The following is a 17136-nucleotide window of genomic DNA, read 5'->3' as shown; positions in this document are numbered from 1 at the left end:
CTATAAAATCTTTGTCTAAAAAATTTTTAACAACGAAAAATCAGCAGTCTTCTGAATCAAAGCTTCCACATTAAGATAATAAATTTTTCAAGTTTCCGACTATCTGTATAAGAGATAATTCGAAAAGAGGAGCAGGTACGATTTATCGATTTGAAAATTTGGAATCTGGAAGTCAATTGGAACAACTCCCCACCAAGTTTGTAGCGTTACATTTTAGAATAACCTGCCCACCTCTGAGGAGACCTGTGGGAAGTGAGACAAGCGGTGCACGGACATTTTTTCCGTGCAGGGGGTTCAAAATGTGAAAGTCTGACTATAGATTCGTAATCAGTGACCCAAAAAACCCCTAGATACCAACTTCGAAGTAAATCCATCAATAGTTAAAAAATTCGTCCCCCATATTGGAGCCAACATTTCAAATTTTGAAAATCTAACTTCAAATTCGTAATCAGCGACCCAAAAAAAACCCCTAGATACCAAGTTTGAAGCAAATCTATTAATTTTTAAAAAATTTGTCCGCCATATTGGATCCGCCATTTTCAATTTTGAAAATCTAACTTCAAATTCGTCATCAGCGACCCAAAAAACCCCTAGTTACCAAGTTTGAAGTAAATCCATTAACTTTTAAAAAATTCGTCCGCCATATTGGAGCCGCCATTTTGAATTTTGAAAATCTAACTTCAAATTTGTTATCAGCGACCCAAAAAACCCCTAGTTACCAAGTTTGAAGTAAATCCATTAATTTAAGAAAAAATAGCCTACCTCTCAAAATCCGACAGATTTTTTGAGGTTAGAAAAAAATCCTGACGTGATGGAGCAAAACGGACTTCGGATTCGTCTTTAGCGCGTCAAAATACATAGGAAATGACTAGTCTGGTCTGCCGCGCACGACACTTTTTTTTGTGGGGCTGTGTTCTAATACAGTCCAACCCATTCATACTAATGTTAAACTACAGTTATTGATATTGAAATATTGTGTTTAACTTTATTCGAAAATTAGTATTACTTGTTCAAACATTTCATAAGGATCTTTTCAGTTTTAATCCCCAGTAAACAAAAACTAATTGAAATAAATTAAAAAGAATTCACAAAGAGTTTCAGTGAATCACGCTTTGTGACAAATACGAATTGGAGCTATGTTGCAATTTTCCTGAATTCGTCAAACTGTATTGAACTTCTAAACCTTCTATTCATACTAGTTCAATGGACAAGTTTTAGTGCCTTTAATTTTTTTCAATTCGTCAGCACGAATTCAATGCATGCCTTGGTCATTTCTTACGAATGCGAATTCGTTTGCACAATTTCAGGCAAATTGAATCGAATTCAATCGAATATACAAAGAGCTTGAATGAATCCCGCTTTCTAGCAAAAATCTTAATTCATTTTAATCCGTTTGAATTAGTTTTTTTTTACTGGGTTGGTTCTGAATAATTTTTTGGTTCAAATTCTTCCACGCCAATAAATGAAGAAAGTTACGGCCGTTCATTAAGAGCAGAATCTGAAAAATAAATTATGTTATAAATTTACAACAAAGATAAATGTAAACTAAGTATTTTTCTTTTACTTACAGCAATTTAATGCAAATTTCCAAGCGCTTTTTTTATAATGATATATTGTTTGTTAATCCAACGGTGTCCATGAAATACATCTGGCGTCAATAAATCATTATATGTTAAAGAAACATATTGTTCATTAATTTTAACTTCATAGGACATTAAAATCATATTGTGCTCAACAGTTGTAACTGTTCGACAAACGAAAATAGGATTCTCGTTTCTCCAAACAATGGCATGCAAGACTACGAATTCAGGTAGATTTTCTTCACTGTACCCTGTAGCTAAAAAGCATTTCAACGGAACATATTTAATTCCATTTATCATTACCCAATTTGCAATTTGCAAACGTCTTACATCAGGAAATAAATCTTGATAAATAATTGCATCGATAGGAACCCACTTTGAAGGACCTTTAGTCATTTCTCTTCCCAAATCTCCTTGTAATATAAATGCTTCACGCAACTGGTGTTTTTTTGCTAATGTCAGTGGTAGATTTTTATACGTGAGTAGACATTGAGCCATCCGTTTAGAAACTTGATGAAAAGCTTCTGCTCTCATCGTTTTATAATTCTGTAAAGGCCCATATCTTAAAATTGCAGCTACTCTATGTAATAAGAAATGCTGTTTGGGAGTGAGATGTTCATTGTAGGCTGCTTCAAATGTTTCCAGATATCCTGAAATGCATCTACTCAAATAGTCTAATATCGAGGAATTAATTGTATCGGCATGTGAAATAAGAATATATTCAATCATTTTCAAATAATTCTCTAACGCAAGCAATCCTTCAGGAACTTTATCAGAAATGATTAATGGCAACATTGTAACTAATTGTGCCATCTGTGCCGCTGTCTGCTTAAATCCTTCATTCATATCTATTACATGCTTTTGACTGATTGGTGATGGTTTTTCAGATTTTTCTGTGTATCCGTAATCAAAATCTGTTATTCTACCATTTAGATCGTCAAGAGAAATTAATTGTAAAGTAAAACAAATTTCTCTTAGAAACAGTTTGGTGGTTCGAACACAAATTCCCAACCAATCATCGTGAACTAAGTCTGGTGGAGTGGACAGTAAAGGATGAAATCCTTCTATTAAAGTCAAGGCGGTTTTTCTATTAATACCGTACCCCGTTCTTAATTCATCTTTTCTCCGCCCAACAGCATTTTCAATTTGGTCTACTTGACGATCATGTTCTTCTTGCGTACGAAGCAGTGTCTGATTTTCTCTACACATATCTCTCACTTCAGTCAATGTTGCTTAACATGTTCTGCAAGGGTGGCGCGCAATAAATGATTCCCTAAAACCACACAATTGATATACAGCTAGGTTGTCACCAAATATTACTGAAACAGTTCCATAAACCATGTCACCATTTGGTAATTGAATACCTTCTTCCAATTTCTTAATATCGTTCACAATGTGATTCAAAACTGAATTCATCCCATATGTTTTTAAATGAGGATTCGATACAATACCAGCCAAATTTATAAATTTCAATTGTGATTTATGTTCAGATTTTATATCTTCATCTACCCAGTAAAACATTCCCAGCTTATTAATAGATGATGATTTGCTACCGACTGCATCCCACATATCAACTTCATCGTAGTATAATTTCAAAAGTTTGCAATTTGGTCTCTGGTTTCTGTAAGGATGTTCTTGAATATGCTTTCCATCCATGTACGTTTCCAGTATTCCATCCTCACGTCTTCTCGGTAAATTTGTAACGTTAGCATAAGAATCGTTTTGTAGCCATCTAGGAAGAGTTTCAGTGATTGGAATATGAATAAATTCATCCCTTTTTATCCTTACTGGTTGATTTCCGTCCACTGAAGCTGTTCCGTAAGAAGCAAACCTTTCACCCAATTCAATTCTTTTCGGCTGTACAACATTGAATTTTTTCTGGAAATACTTGTCTTGTTTGTAAATAGAGTCAAGTCCTTGGCTGCAATTAATGCTTTCACTTATTTCATCAATATTAATATAGTCTCTTAAGTGGATGTTATGATCTTCAAGTTTTGTTTCAATTTCATTTAGGCTGCGATCAACATACCATTGAACTATATCTTGTAGTTGGATTAAAATATTAATAACATCATCATTGGTTGCACGAGTAGAGCTCCTTAAATATAAAAGATATTTTCCTATTATTTCTTTCTCAGGATCGTCAGGCAAATCTTCAACATCATTCATTTGGTTTTCATCTTCTGAATCTTGACTTGTTTCATCATCCGAATCAATATATGGAGGTTGATTGCCTCTAATTGGTTCCATGTTTAAAACTGAAAATATTAATGTAAATAAATATAACGGCATAGAATAAAATAAATCACAACTTATTAGTTGTATTTTGTCCAGCGAATACTAAACTTTAATCGCGTTTTTCTCAAAACGACCATTTTCAAAGTCGGTGAACATCATAACTCAAAAACTACTGCACCAATCTTCATAAAACTTGGCATACTTTTTTAACACATAAAATACCCGATCCCAACGTTTTTCTTTTGTTTATTTATTTATTTTTTCCAAGATATAGCAACAAAATGGCGGATTTTTTGAGTGAAAATAGCGTTTTTTGCTTTATTTAGTCGCAAAAAATTCAAAATTCAAAAATTTTCAAAAAGGAAAACGTTTGGGTCGGGCAAAATTATTCTTCTAAGCAAATTCACTTTAGTTTTTGAATTTCGTTAATGTTTTAATTAATTATGATGTTCACCGCAAATTATGTTTTTCATAAAGCGTTTTGGAAAATGCTCCGTCAGCGGCATAATTCTTAATATTTTTAAACAAAAATTTTACAAAATCTTCTTCAAATACTAACTAATAATATGCAAAAAAATTTAACATATAAACTTTTACCATTTCTTCAATAAAAATTCACAAAAAAGATGCTTTTTTTCAGCCGTTAGACCCTACCCCCTCCCCTTAAAAGATTGAATAATTGAAAGATTAAGACTGAGAGGTTCACTTTTTTATATCAATGGCAAAAAAATAGCGTATGCAGCTCGCACGTAGCAATTTCTATGTTCGGATGCTTTTAATACACGCTGTCTGTGCAACTTTGGCTCGACTTCGGCTTGACTCCGACTCGCTTCCATTTCGCCTTTGTCTCACCTACGTCACTAAAGACATCCTCACCTAAAAAGTACTGCTTTACGTGCTTGCCACATAATATATTCATCTAAAAAAATGCTTATGAAATAAAGTTAAAGATTTAACGTAATTAGTAAAAGAAAATTAAGCACATTACTTGGTGCAGAAACAACACAAGTTGAAAAATCAAGATTTTTGATATACGGTAAAAATGTTTTACAATTGTTATTAGTTCAACTTATTGATCTATATCCTAATAATGTATGCGATTAAAAATAAACATACTTGATTTAATTTTTATGATTATGAAATAGAAAAGAAAATAATTTTGTGTGTGTTGAGTAGATGTAAAACACTGTTTAACTTTTTAATCTATTTGTGTTAGAAAACTGTAAATTAAATCAATTTTTTATAAAAACATGAAAATATCTATTCTATGAGCTTGTATAATGAAGTTAATTACTTTATGCTGAATTTTATTAGCAATATACGTAATTTTATACAAAAATACTTTGGTACCGTGTTGGATATTTCAATCGACAAGTTTAGTACCGGCCTGTTCGTATATTTGTAAAAGAAACGATGTTAATACAGCTTTATTAGTATCAAGCTTTCAGTTTACTCACTGACATTCTTTACAAGTACGTATTTAACTGGTGATACAATTTTATTAATTTTCTTCTAGAAAAAATCAATTGACCACGTTTCAAGTAACAGGTTATAACGAGTACATTCCAATTGTTTATAACAATTTTTTAACAATATTAGTTAAAAAAAATAATCATATATGTTTATGTAGTAATTTTTCGAGTAAAGTCGATTAGCGTTATTAGTTTTTTAAAAAGTAACTATTTTTTAATAACAAATTGTTAAATAACTTGTTTTGCAAAAAACTTTAAACAAAAAAGTATTACTTGGCCTGAGGCCTGAATCATAATACTCTATTTTTTAATTTTTGCTTCTCTGTTTATTTGGACATTTATAGATGAATACATTTTTTAATTTTATTTCAATAGAAAATGAAAATTACTTTAAAGTAAAATATAAAAATGCATAAAATAATATTTTTATATGTATATATTTTTCCGTTTACTTAAAATTTAAAAAGGTCAGTTGATATCCATACGGAAATCCATGCAGATAGTTTTACATCTAAACTCTAAGAAAATTAATATACAAAGAGCAGTTTTCTCTAACAACACCCTAAAAGTAATAATCAATAATGTTTTAGCATGAAAACAACTGGAAATGTTCTTAAAATTAATTTTTCTGGAGCAATTCCGAAATGTAAAACTAGACAATTTTAATTTCAAACGCGTTTTTCTCTAAACCATGTTCTGTAAAACAGCGAGCAGTAGAATTCATAGAGTTTTCGTCCGATTGACTTGAAAATTTAACTGTACATTCTTAGTTAACCTATCTAGTGAAGTACACATGATTTTTAATATTAATGAAGAAGATTTTTTTATAAACAATTTATGTCAATTTTTTTGTAAAAAATGCGATTTTTTGTAAGTCTTTATTGTTCGCCGCAGAGGACTCCAAAAATAATTAATATAATTTTTAAATAGAAAATCGACTTAAGGGGTTACCCCCACTTGCAACTTTGAAAAATCGATTTTTCTTTTATTGCATTTTTTTGAAGCATAAGTATCTGAGAGTATGTCCTGAAAATTTCAAGTCGATTCCAACAAAATTGATTGAGATATGAGCGTTAAAAGAGACTGATACATATTGATTTGTATATACATATATGCATGGATAAAATGAATATCTATTTTTTGAATTACCACCTGTAGGTAATATGCGCAGAAGGCTACTACGATTCATGACTTTTCAGCCGATTTCTGGAAACCAAACTATTACGTACCCCCACTACCGGAGTTGGATCACCTGTTTCTAGTGTTTTTGGACCGGCAAGTCTGCAGCTTGGCGCGTTCGACCCTCTCTCCGCAGATTTTTTTTATTTTACATTTAAAAATGAATCGAAAAAAAGGTTCGCGAGAAACAAGAAGCAGTGATAATTTTCGGAAATCTCGACCAAATAAAAGGAAGAATGTTTTTAATCCGAAACTGTCCGAATCGGAAACTGAAAGTTTCAGCACGTCTGCAAAGAAACTGAAAAATAATATTGATATGACTGTGAATCAGGATCCTAATATTGAATATCGCATTTTAAACTTTAGTGCTGTGTTTGGTGCTATTTCAAGTTTAGTGAAGTGCAAAACGTGTAATGGAAATATTAAATTTGAAACTGCAAGTACAAGAGGACTAGGCTTCAAAGTCGTTGTGAAATGTGACTCTTGTGCAGATAATTTGATACCATCTTCTCCTTTTGTGGCACATTCGTATGAAATAAATCGTCGATTTATATTCACTATGCGAGTTCTCGGCATAGGATTGGCTGGAGCACAAAAATTTTGCGGACTTATGGACATGCCGAGGGTTTCTTACCGAGACTACGTATTCAATACTTTTAAAAAGTATTTATGAGTCTGTCAAAACTTGTGCAGAAGTAATATTTAAAAAAGCCGTACGCGAAGAAATTGAAAACACACCTAATGCAGCAGGCGATGCAACTTCTAAATTAACAGTTTCCGGAGATGGATCCTGGAGGAAGCGAGGATATACGTCGTTGTTCGGAGTTACATCAATCGTAGGCTACTACAGTGGAAAAGTACTTGATCTTGTAGTAAAAAGTGCGTATTGTAAAATGTGTGAATCGTGGAAACATAAACTAAGTGATGCGGAATATGAAGAATGGTACGAAACACACAAAGATAACTGCAATTCAAATCACGAAGGCTCCTCGGGAAAAATGGAGGTGGACTCTATTATCGAAATCTTCAAGCGTTCAATAGCAAAATATAATGTCCTATACCTTTACTATATTGGAGACGGAGATTCGAAGACGTACACTGGGCTGATAAATTCTCATCCTTATGACGACGTAGAAGTTATAAAAAAAGAATGCATCGGACACGTCCAAAAGCGTATGGGATCCCGCCTTCGTAATTTAGTAAAAAAAAAACAAAATGCTTGGTGGTAAAGGAGAGCTGACGGGAAAATTTATTGACAAGCTCACTGTGTACTATGGACTGGCTATTCGACGCCATTCTGATTCTGTTCACGATATGCATGAGGCAATATGGGCGACCTTCGACCATTACAGTTCAACTGATGCAAATCCACACCACGAGAGATGTCCAACCGGTGAAGAATCATGGTGTTCATATCAACGAGCTCAGGCGAGAAACGAGGCTTTCCAACACGATTACAGACCACTTCCGTCAAATGTACTGAATGCCATCAGACCTATATATAAGGATCTGAGTAAAGAAACTTTACTTGAAAGATGCGTCGGTGGCTTCAATCAAAATAATAACGAAAGCTTCAATCAAGTTATTTGGAAAATCAGCCCAAAAATCGTCTCGAGTGGAGCAATCGTTGTAAATTTAGCAGCTTATATTGCCGCTGGACTATTCAACGAAGGTTCAAAATCATTATTATTTTATTTGAACTCAATCGGGGTGAGCTGTGGACACAACGCACACGAATACGCTGAAAAAATCGACAAAGCACGAATTTCACTGGCAGAGAGACGTGCGGCCGAGAGCACTCGTGAAGGAAGAATGTTACGAAGGCAACACCAAATTTCCATTTTGCAAGCAGTATCGTCGGCGGAAGAACTTCTATATGGACCCGGAATAGATGACTCTATGTAAGTTTTCAAAAAAATTATTTTCTTCGTGGAAACTGAAATTGAAACTTTAAACGCGTTTTTCTTGAAATGGTATTTCTGAAGTCGGTGACCAAAATTACTCAAACACTAATGAACCGATCTTCTTGAAATTTTGCAGGCTTATTTATTACATAAAAATGTAGTCTTTAATCGTTCGATTTTCTTTTTCGAAAAAAATGGCCGTTTTATAGCCAAAAAACGGCCGTTTTTTTGTTTAAAATCGAACTTTTAATTAGACTGTCAGCCATTTTGTGAAAAATGAATATTTTTTTAAATCCTTCGATTAAAGACTAGTTTATACTCATATTTGACTAAATTTATCCACATTTTTGTTTTAGATGATTCACTTTGCCGCAATCTTGGTCACCGCAAACCGTATAAATAAAAACATTATTTCATTGACGGCAGTTTGACACTTAACGATGTAATATTTTTTAATAAAAAAATTACTAAAAGTTCCTCAATATGTGTTCTTTGAGATGATATAGTTATAGATTAAAAAAGTTTTGTAGTTTTCTTTAAAAAAATTCATAAAAAGGCTTATTTTTTTGCGCTACAAGTGGGGGTAACCCCTTAAAAACAAGAATATCAGTTGCTTCTTCAGGAAGTAGTGTATAACAAACATTTTTTAAATTCGTTTTTTGGCATATCTTTCTGTTTTTTGTGATTGGAAATTCAAGTCACATTTTCATAAATATGTCTAAACTATTCAGAGCATTAGGAATAAATTTTTTAAGGGTGGTAATAATTAGAATTATTTTTGCATTTTTTAAATCAATGCACAATATGTCCAAAAACTTTTTTTTAACTTTGAAACTATTACCAAAGTTTGATCATTTTTTAACTTATTTATGCAATGTTATTCATATATTTCTACTATTATTTGTCTCTATGACGAAGCGAATTTTTCATGAATTGAACACAAAATAATATCAAGAATATACAATATTTTTTTAATTATTGTGTACATTAAATTATAAATCGTATTAATAATTATTTCTTGACTTTTGAATTTTTATAAAACCGTTTATAGTTTGTAAATTTCGGAATTTCTCAAAATCAATTATTGTAATAACTTTTCAATTAAGGTGTATATATATATTTCGACAAGGGAACAATTATCGCCATGGATATAGGAGTAAATCACCATTTCTTGTAAAAGAATGTTTCTCCTGAATATTTTGACGGATTGTCCTAAGATTGTGTAGAGATATGAACGAACACCAACAACTGAAATCAGACACAAGGATGTACAAAAATATCTAAACAAAATTTTTTACCAACTTTGAATTTTGTAAAAAATAATTTTTTCTTATCTTTTTGAATTAACATTTCTGTTTATAGGCATTTTTATTAATATTCTTATGAAAATTATTTCTTTTATGGAACGAATAGATATATGTTTACGTTTTACAAATATTAAATAATTTGAAATAATTATTGTATAATAAAAATTAAGTAACTGGCGTAAGAAAGTTTAAAAGTTTTCTTTCTATTTTCTTAGTTTTTCATTAGGGTAAAGTTATTTTGCGAATGCATAATTTAACATGGGACAATTTAAAGTTTTGTTTTAAATAATAGAAAAAGAATAAAATATCTTAACCTTTCTTAGAATATTATACTATTATTTTTTAAAGTAAAATCGATAATGTAAAGTTAGCATTAAAAATTGATACGTTTAGAAAAATTTGAATTATAATAAAATAAGATATTTTTCCAAATCGTCAAAGACAAATATTGATCATTTATGTTGTTTCTGTACTGTCAATTTCAAATAAATTTCTAATATTAATATTGATATTTTCTTTCAGTAAAAACGAAAAATTATTTTGAAAAACTGGAATTATTCTTTAAAATCTATAGAAACTGCACTTCTTTGAGGGCTTCCCCTCAAAATAACAGTACATACTAACCAGCAGTTTTGCTATTGCACTGTCTTTAAATATTGCTCACAAAGCACAATTTATATGTATAATAAATGCTTACACAACTTTGTAAACTTTGGTAACTTTGTTCTGTTTGTTTAATTTGTACTTTTATTATCAACAATAGTAAGTTTTTTTCGTAAACAATGTAAGTCCACTTTTTCTTTCTATCAATGCATAATATAAAATGTATAAAATGATATAAATACAATAAGTATCCAAAAGGGATTTGTAGCATTAAAGATAAAAATCATAGATGAGATTATCGTTTATAAATAGGTACACTATATATGGCGCTGTATTAAGACTAAAGGCGCTTGCACAGCTCTACTGCCTGCCGGTTGTCATGGTAAAATACATAAGAGTAAGAGAGTCTGAAAATTCAAATTAATTGTTTTTCTCCTTCACTCTCATTGCGCCAACATGGGCAAGCAGACAGGTAATAGGTGTTTAAGGTGTGCGAGCACCCTTAAAGTATAAAGGTACGGTTACACTTTTGTAAGCAGCCTTCACCGCAGATTTAAAGGAACTGCACTTTAAGTGGCAATTCGGCAACTATGAATTCTACTTTATAGTCATTATCTCTTTTCATATTTGAGATGAACATGGTGGTTAAGTATAACTTTATAGGTGAAGAATGTTTGTTTACTAACTTAAAATCTTCTGCTGTGGTGGTAATTTCCACTGAAATTAAATCCTTTATGCTTTTTAATAAAATAACGGTTTTGAATACTTTTTAATAATGTGTCCAAGTCTAAAATTATCTTGGTAAACATGCACCCCAACCCTCAAAATATTCTGTAGAGCAACAAATAAACATTCTTTGTAATAAAACTTATGACAGATGATTTTTTAGAAATATTTATAAATTAAAATTATCTGTAATAACCTTTTTCTATCTATTCTCTATTTTTTCAGGTTTAAAATTTTTAACAATAGTGAGATTTTTTAGTTAGATGATATTAAATAATTAAAATACTAATAGAAAATTCTTTTTTGTAATTATATTGGCATTATAATGTTTTGTAAAAAGATTACACAATTATAAACTCTTTAATGTGATAAGATGAGAAATTGTGCCGTTTAATTATATTTCAAAAACAAAAAAAGACTTTAATAAAATTCAAATGGGGGAAGTATAGTATTAGACAATTTTATAACTATGGTAGAAAATATTTTTTTTCTAGCATTTTGAAACATTTACAGGCATCACAGTACCTTTTTTCCTCAAAAAAGTGACAAGGGGAATATTTTTCCTTAAAAGGGGACCAAAAGGGGATAAAAATTTATTTGTTTATACAACTTGCATATATAATTTCCTTGACTTTTCCTTAATTTCAAGACAAAATTTTGACTTTCTCCCTAAAGAATATTCTGCGATTCAGTCTAAAATGATTAGATACTCAAAAAAATGTTCTATTACATTTATTTACGAATTTATTTAACTATAAAATTATTCAAAAACAACAATAACTTCTTTTTCCAAATAAATATTTAATCATTATTTTTCCATAAGAATTAAGATTTTTAAAAAATTTCCAATTCAAACCTTTTTAAAATTCAACAATTTGTAATAATTAAGACGACCTACAGATAAGATCATTATTTTTTTCTATAACAAAAATTTTTACTGTAACTTCTGTCCAAATTATTTTCATCATTTCAAATCAATTAATATTTTCTAAATTTTTTACTAAATTTTTTCTTAATCAATTATTTACAATAATTTTTTTAAAAATTCTGAGCATTTTCAAATGTATTGTTTACAATTTAATTTTACAAAATTTCATCGATTATTCAGAAATTCTTCAATTAAATATATATTTAAAAATAAAAACTTGAAATAATTTCAATTAAACTTTTGTGAAAAATTAATTCTACAGAATTGTTAGTTTAAAAATATGAAGAATTCAGATTTTCAAAGATTTCAATTTTGAAACTTTTTCAAAATTCATATTCTAAAAATTATCATAAAAATTTTTATTCAACAAAATTTTTTAAATAATTAAATTCCTTTCGACGAATTTTAATAAATTTTTTAAAATAATTACCATTTTTCCGTGGCATTGATCAAAATTATACTACTAGAGGAGAGTCTCCAGTGTGAGTACGGGTTTTATTTTGACCGTAAATTGTAACGGGTAAACGAAATTGTAAAAAATACACCGTTCGAAAGGTAACAGAAATAGCAAACTTTTATTAAAGAGAAGTATAGGTTTCGATGAACTCAAACAATTTTACGATACATTTCCGAGCACATCGCTTTTTCAAAAAAAAACAATGTCTCCAGTGTGACACATCATTAAAATTGCTAAAATTTAATAAGTTTGACAATAAAACGTTATGTTAGTAGAATAATTAAATATATTAATAATATATATTATTATATACTGAATAATAATATTTATTCGCCAAAATATGACTACCAAATAAACACAATTTAATAGCTTCAACAAGAGTATTAAAATGATTTCTCTGAATCAATTGACTTTTTTCCACTTGACCATGCCAAAAATACTAGAAAAAGAAATCAAAACAACATTTAAATAGTATGCCTGCAAAGTCGTATTTTTTATGTGCCCAGATGGGTGTTGACACCGTCTTCACAACTGGTGATATGCTGTCTCTCCACACCCAGAAAATGGCGCTATTTTAAAAAAGGAAAATTAAAATTATTTCCCACGTAGTTGGAACAATGCAATATTGCATCACAATAATATAAGGAAAAGCACTAAAAGAAAATGCATTTCATTTACCTTGTTCCAATTAATTAATTGGAAAAAAAATTACTTTGCATTTATTGAAAAAACGCTTTTTAGTCGATTATCACACACAGTGTTGGTATTTATCAAAACAGTTTATATATCCGCTTCGGCGTACACGAAAAAGTTGGCTCATATAAAAAGAAATGTTTTTATATAAACCAATCGGCTTTTTAATATTGCATGTTAAAAAAAATTGACTGTCTCACAAATGGAGGTGTCTCACAACTGGAGAATCTCCCTAAATAATAAAATTCTGTGATGAGTTTGATTATTTATGAAAATAATGAAATTATTTCACAGAAATTTATAAAAAATTTGTAAATAACAGAATTCTTGTGAAATTATTTTATTATTTATGAAAATAATTAAACGTTTGCGTAGAATTTTATTAAAATTTCCCTTAAATAATTGAATTCTTGTGGAAAATTTTATTAAAATAGCAGATATTGTTTATAATTGAATTTAGAAAATTTTTGCAAATAATTTAAATTTTGTCAAGAATTTTATTAAAATTTTTGAAAATAATTGAATTTCTGCGAAGAATTTTATTATTTTTTAAATAATTGAATTTATGCAATTATTTGAAACTTCTCCAAAATTAAATTTTTTTAAGTGTTTTTAACAAAAATTCCTCGATAAATTTATTATTTTAATAATTAATTAAATATATATACATATATTAAAAAATTTAACTAATTTTTGAATTATTTAAATTTTGAAAAATTTTTCCAAAAATGTAAGTTCTTTAGAATTTCTAATGAAATTCATTCAAAATTGAAATTTATAAAATTTGAAGTTAAAATCTTTTTAAGTTCATCTATTTATAAAAATTGTAAACGAAAAAAAAAATTGTAAGAAAAAAAAAATTGTAAAAAAAAGATAAATAAATAAAAAATAAATAAAAAAATAAATTGTAAAGTTTAATTAATTTAAAAATGTATAAATAAAAATATTCATTAAATAATTTCTTAGTTATAATTTTATGATAGTTCTTCAAGAATTAAGTTATTTAAAGAGAAGTTATTGTCAGAAATGGAAAAAATCGAAGGTTTTACATTAAAATTTTTGTTTTTTCTAGAAAAAAACTATTAATAATAATATTTGAATTATTTGAATGTTTATTAATTATTTTTCTAAAGGTATGCATTCTGTTGAATGAACCACCTTATAATTTATAAAATTCTGTATACGATATCTATATTATTTAAATTATTAACATAAAAACATATTTATATTATGTTGTGGTATTAATAATCTAAATCAGATATAAAGCGCACTGAATTCTATAACTTTGAGTCTAAATTTTATAATTACACTTTGAAAAAATTTCAAAAAAAGAAAAACTTCTTTATTTTTGATTGGAAAAAGGTGAAAAAGGGGACAAATCATCAAAAAAGGGGAAAAAGGTGACAAATCGTCAAAAAAGGTGAAAAAGGGGATAAATTGAAATAAGGGGACAAAAGGGAAAAAGGGAACCAAGTGTGATGCCTGCATTTATATTTCTAATTTTCCTAAGTATCATTTACGAAAAATTGTAATTAACTAAAAAAATTTGTAAATTTGATTTTATTCTTTTAGATTGAAAAATTTAATTCTTTCGTTTTGCAATTTAACAAATACTTATTGTAAATTATAAATTTTATTATTCATAATAATTATAAAACGTAAATAATGCATACGCGATTATATTTTCCTTGTTATTTTATGATCTTAAAATTAAAAATTAATTTTATTATCTTAGAAGTTGCATTTTTTGCTAAGTTTAAATTTAAAAAATCTAATCGTTTATAATTTTTTGAGGTGTCAATAAGGAAAACGACAAAAAATTGAAAAGGTCAAAAATTTAATTAATTGAATTAAGAAAAGGTAAACCTTTTCTTAATTAACTTTTATTTTAAAAATGATGACAAAAGGTGTTGTGGGAATGAGTGGTATTTAAGCATGGGTGTGATTGTGGGTGCTGAATGCAGTAATTTTGGGTATTTGGTATAAAGGATTGTGGAAAAATGTGTTGAGCATGTGGTGCGTATGTTTTTAGGCATCGATTAGGTGCTTGTTGTATGGATGGTTGAGGGTATATGTTCTGTGTTTGTTGTGTGCATGGTTGAGGGTAAATGTTGTATGGTTGTTGTGTGTACGGAAAGAGATTCGTGTTTTGTAAAGATAGTGTGTATGGTAAGGCATGTGCATTGTTTGTTGGCGCATGATTTGTTTTTCTTTCAATCCATCGTAATTATAGTTGAAGCTTATTTTCCTTCTTAGACGTTGCAACTCTCTGAAATTAAAAATATGTTGTTTATTATTTATATTATACATAAAAATATATCAGGATAATGTAGACGCCAAACCATTATGTTTTATTCAAATTTTTTTAATTTAAATGATTAAATTTGATAATAATTAATATTTTTAATTTTATTTAAAAATACTATATTTATGTTATTTTAGAATAATTGCTACTGTCGACAGGAGTAATTATAGAACATCAGAAGTAAATCAAAGTGTCTACAACTAATCTGAAAAAAATTTCACTTACATTTCCAAGTATTACCAAGTATTTTATTTTACAGTATTTAAAAATACGTACTTTACGGACCAAAAATTTAAAAAGTACGGACCATTTACGAAAAAAATATAACCAGTACGAGTCTAATAAGAGAATATTTTACTTAAAACTGTAAATTAAGTTCTTTATGTTTTATAATAATAATCATAATTTTATAATAATTAAAGATGTCCGAAAGATAAAATCATTATTTTACATTATAAAAATATTGTACTTCTTTAAAATCATTTCAATTCAACTATTATTTTCAAGAATTGTAACTAAAATTCTTTAGCTAAGAGTTCTTTGACAATTTTCAAATCAATATGTTTACAATATTCATTTTACGAAATTTCAAGTATTTGTAAATTCTTCATTATAGGTATATTAGAAAAGAAAAAATTTAAATTATATAATAAGGAATTTAATTAACCTTTTTCAAAAAAATTAACTTCAAAATTCAATTATTTATAAAAATTTACGCTATATTGCTGTTAATATTCAATTATTATCTAAATTTTTCATTTTTAAATCAACTTTTATTACAATTCAATTTTTTTTATACCAAAATAAATTATTTATTGAATTATTACGAAGAAATTTATAAAAATTTGTAAATAATTATTGAATTCCTGTGAAATGTTTATTATTTTATAAAAATAATTAAATTTGTTTAACAAAAACTGAAACTGTTATTAAAATATTATCATTACTTACTATAAGACACGCTACATGGATCTCAGTTATATTTGTTTCGAATATATGAAAATTAGAGCTGTGCAAAATAATTCGAACCGAACTGTTCGAATTTTTCGCTGTATAAAATATTTCTTGAATTTTATAAAAATAAACTTCTAACTTCGCAAATGGTGGCAGATTGACTTCCAATTTTTACTATCATCTGTTAGGGGTCGTCTATAAGCCACGTAGCCCCATTTTTGGGGAATTTTGACCCTCCCCCCATGTAGTACGCTATTACATGTATTAGCGCCATTTTTTCCTCTTGTCGTAGTCAATTGCTTGACCCCTCCTCCCCCTCAAGAGGTTACATGGTTTATGAATGGCCCTTAGTGTTAAGACACGAAAATATTATGAATGTATACTAGAACAAACTCTGTGCGCTACGCGCGCCCATTCAATTTTTTTTAACTATACACTTCTATGCTACAAATTAAATTTTTACCAATACCACAACAAATTTTAAATTTTAAACATTTTTTCATGTATTTGATTATTTTTATAAAATATAATAAACTCATTCAGAGTAATTCAACTATTTTCAAGAATATCAATATTCGTCACAAGAATTCTTTTTTTTCAAAAGTAATAAAATTTTTTATTAAGAAATTCAATTATTCTTAAAAAATTTTATTTTTAAAAAATTTACGAATATCTCGTCAAGAATTCAGTTATTCATTATATTAAAAATGTTTAACAATATATAAAAATTTTTCAAAAACTAATTATATTTTTTAAATCTAATCAAATAATTTTAGCAAAAACATTTTTA

The 17136-nt window shown here is 28.4% G+C and overlaps 1 protein-coding gene across 1 annotated transcript; it reads right to left on the bottom strand.

Moving 5' to 3' along the window:
• Positions 1 to 1574: 1574 nt before the first annotated feature.
• LOC122504613 lies at positions 1575 to 2789 on the bottom strand. Its single transcript, XM_043615795.1, has one exon. It carries the CDS (start codon positions 2787 to 2789, stop codon positions 1575 to 1577), a length of 1215 nt encoding a protein of 404 aa, XP_043471730.1.
• Positions 2790 to 17136: the final 14347 nt, after the last annotated feature.

The sequence above is a fragment of the Leptopilina heterotoma genome, unplaced genomic scaffold (genome assembly GCF_015476425.1).
Source record: "Leptopilina heterotoma isolate Lh14 unplaced genomic scaffold, ASM1547642v1 Lhet_307, whole genome shotgun sequence".
In the NCBI taxonomy this organism is placed as follows: Eukaryota; Metazoa; Arthropoda; class Insecta; order Hymenoptera; family Figitidae; genus Leptopilina; species Leptopilina heterotoma.
The sequence above is the reverse complement of the archived record's forward strand: the minus strand, read 5'-3'. Positions and strand labels throughout refer to the sequence as shown.

Bases quoted from the DNA above. Each gene is read 5' to 3' on its own strand.
- LOC122504613 (XM_043615795.1), bottom strand. From the start codon at position 2,789: ATGTGTAGAGAAAATCAGACACTGCTTCGTACGCAAGAAGAACATGAT.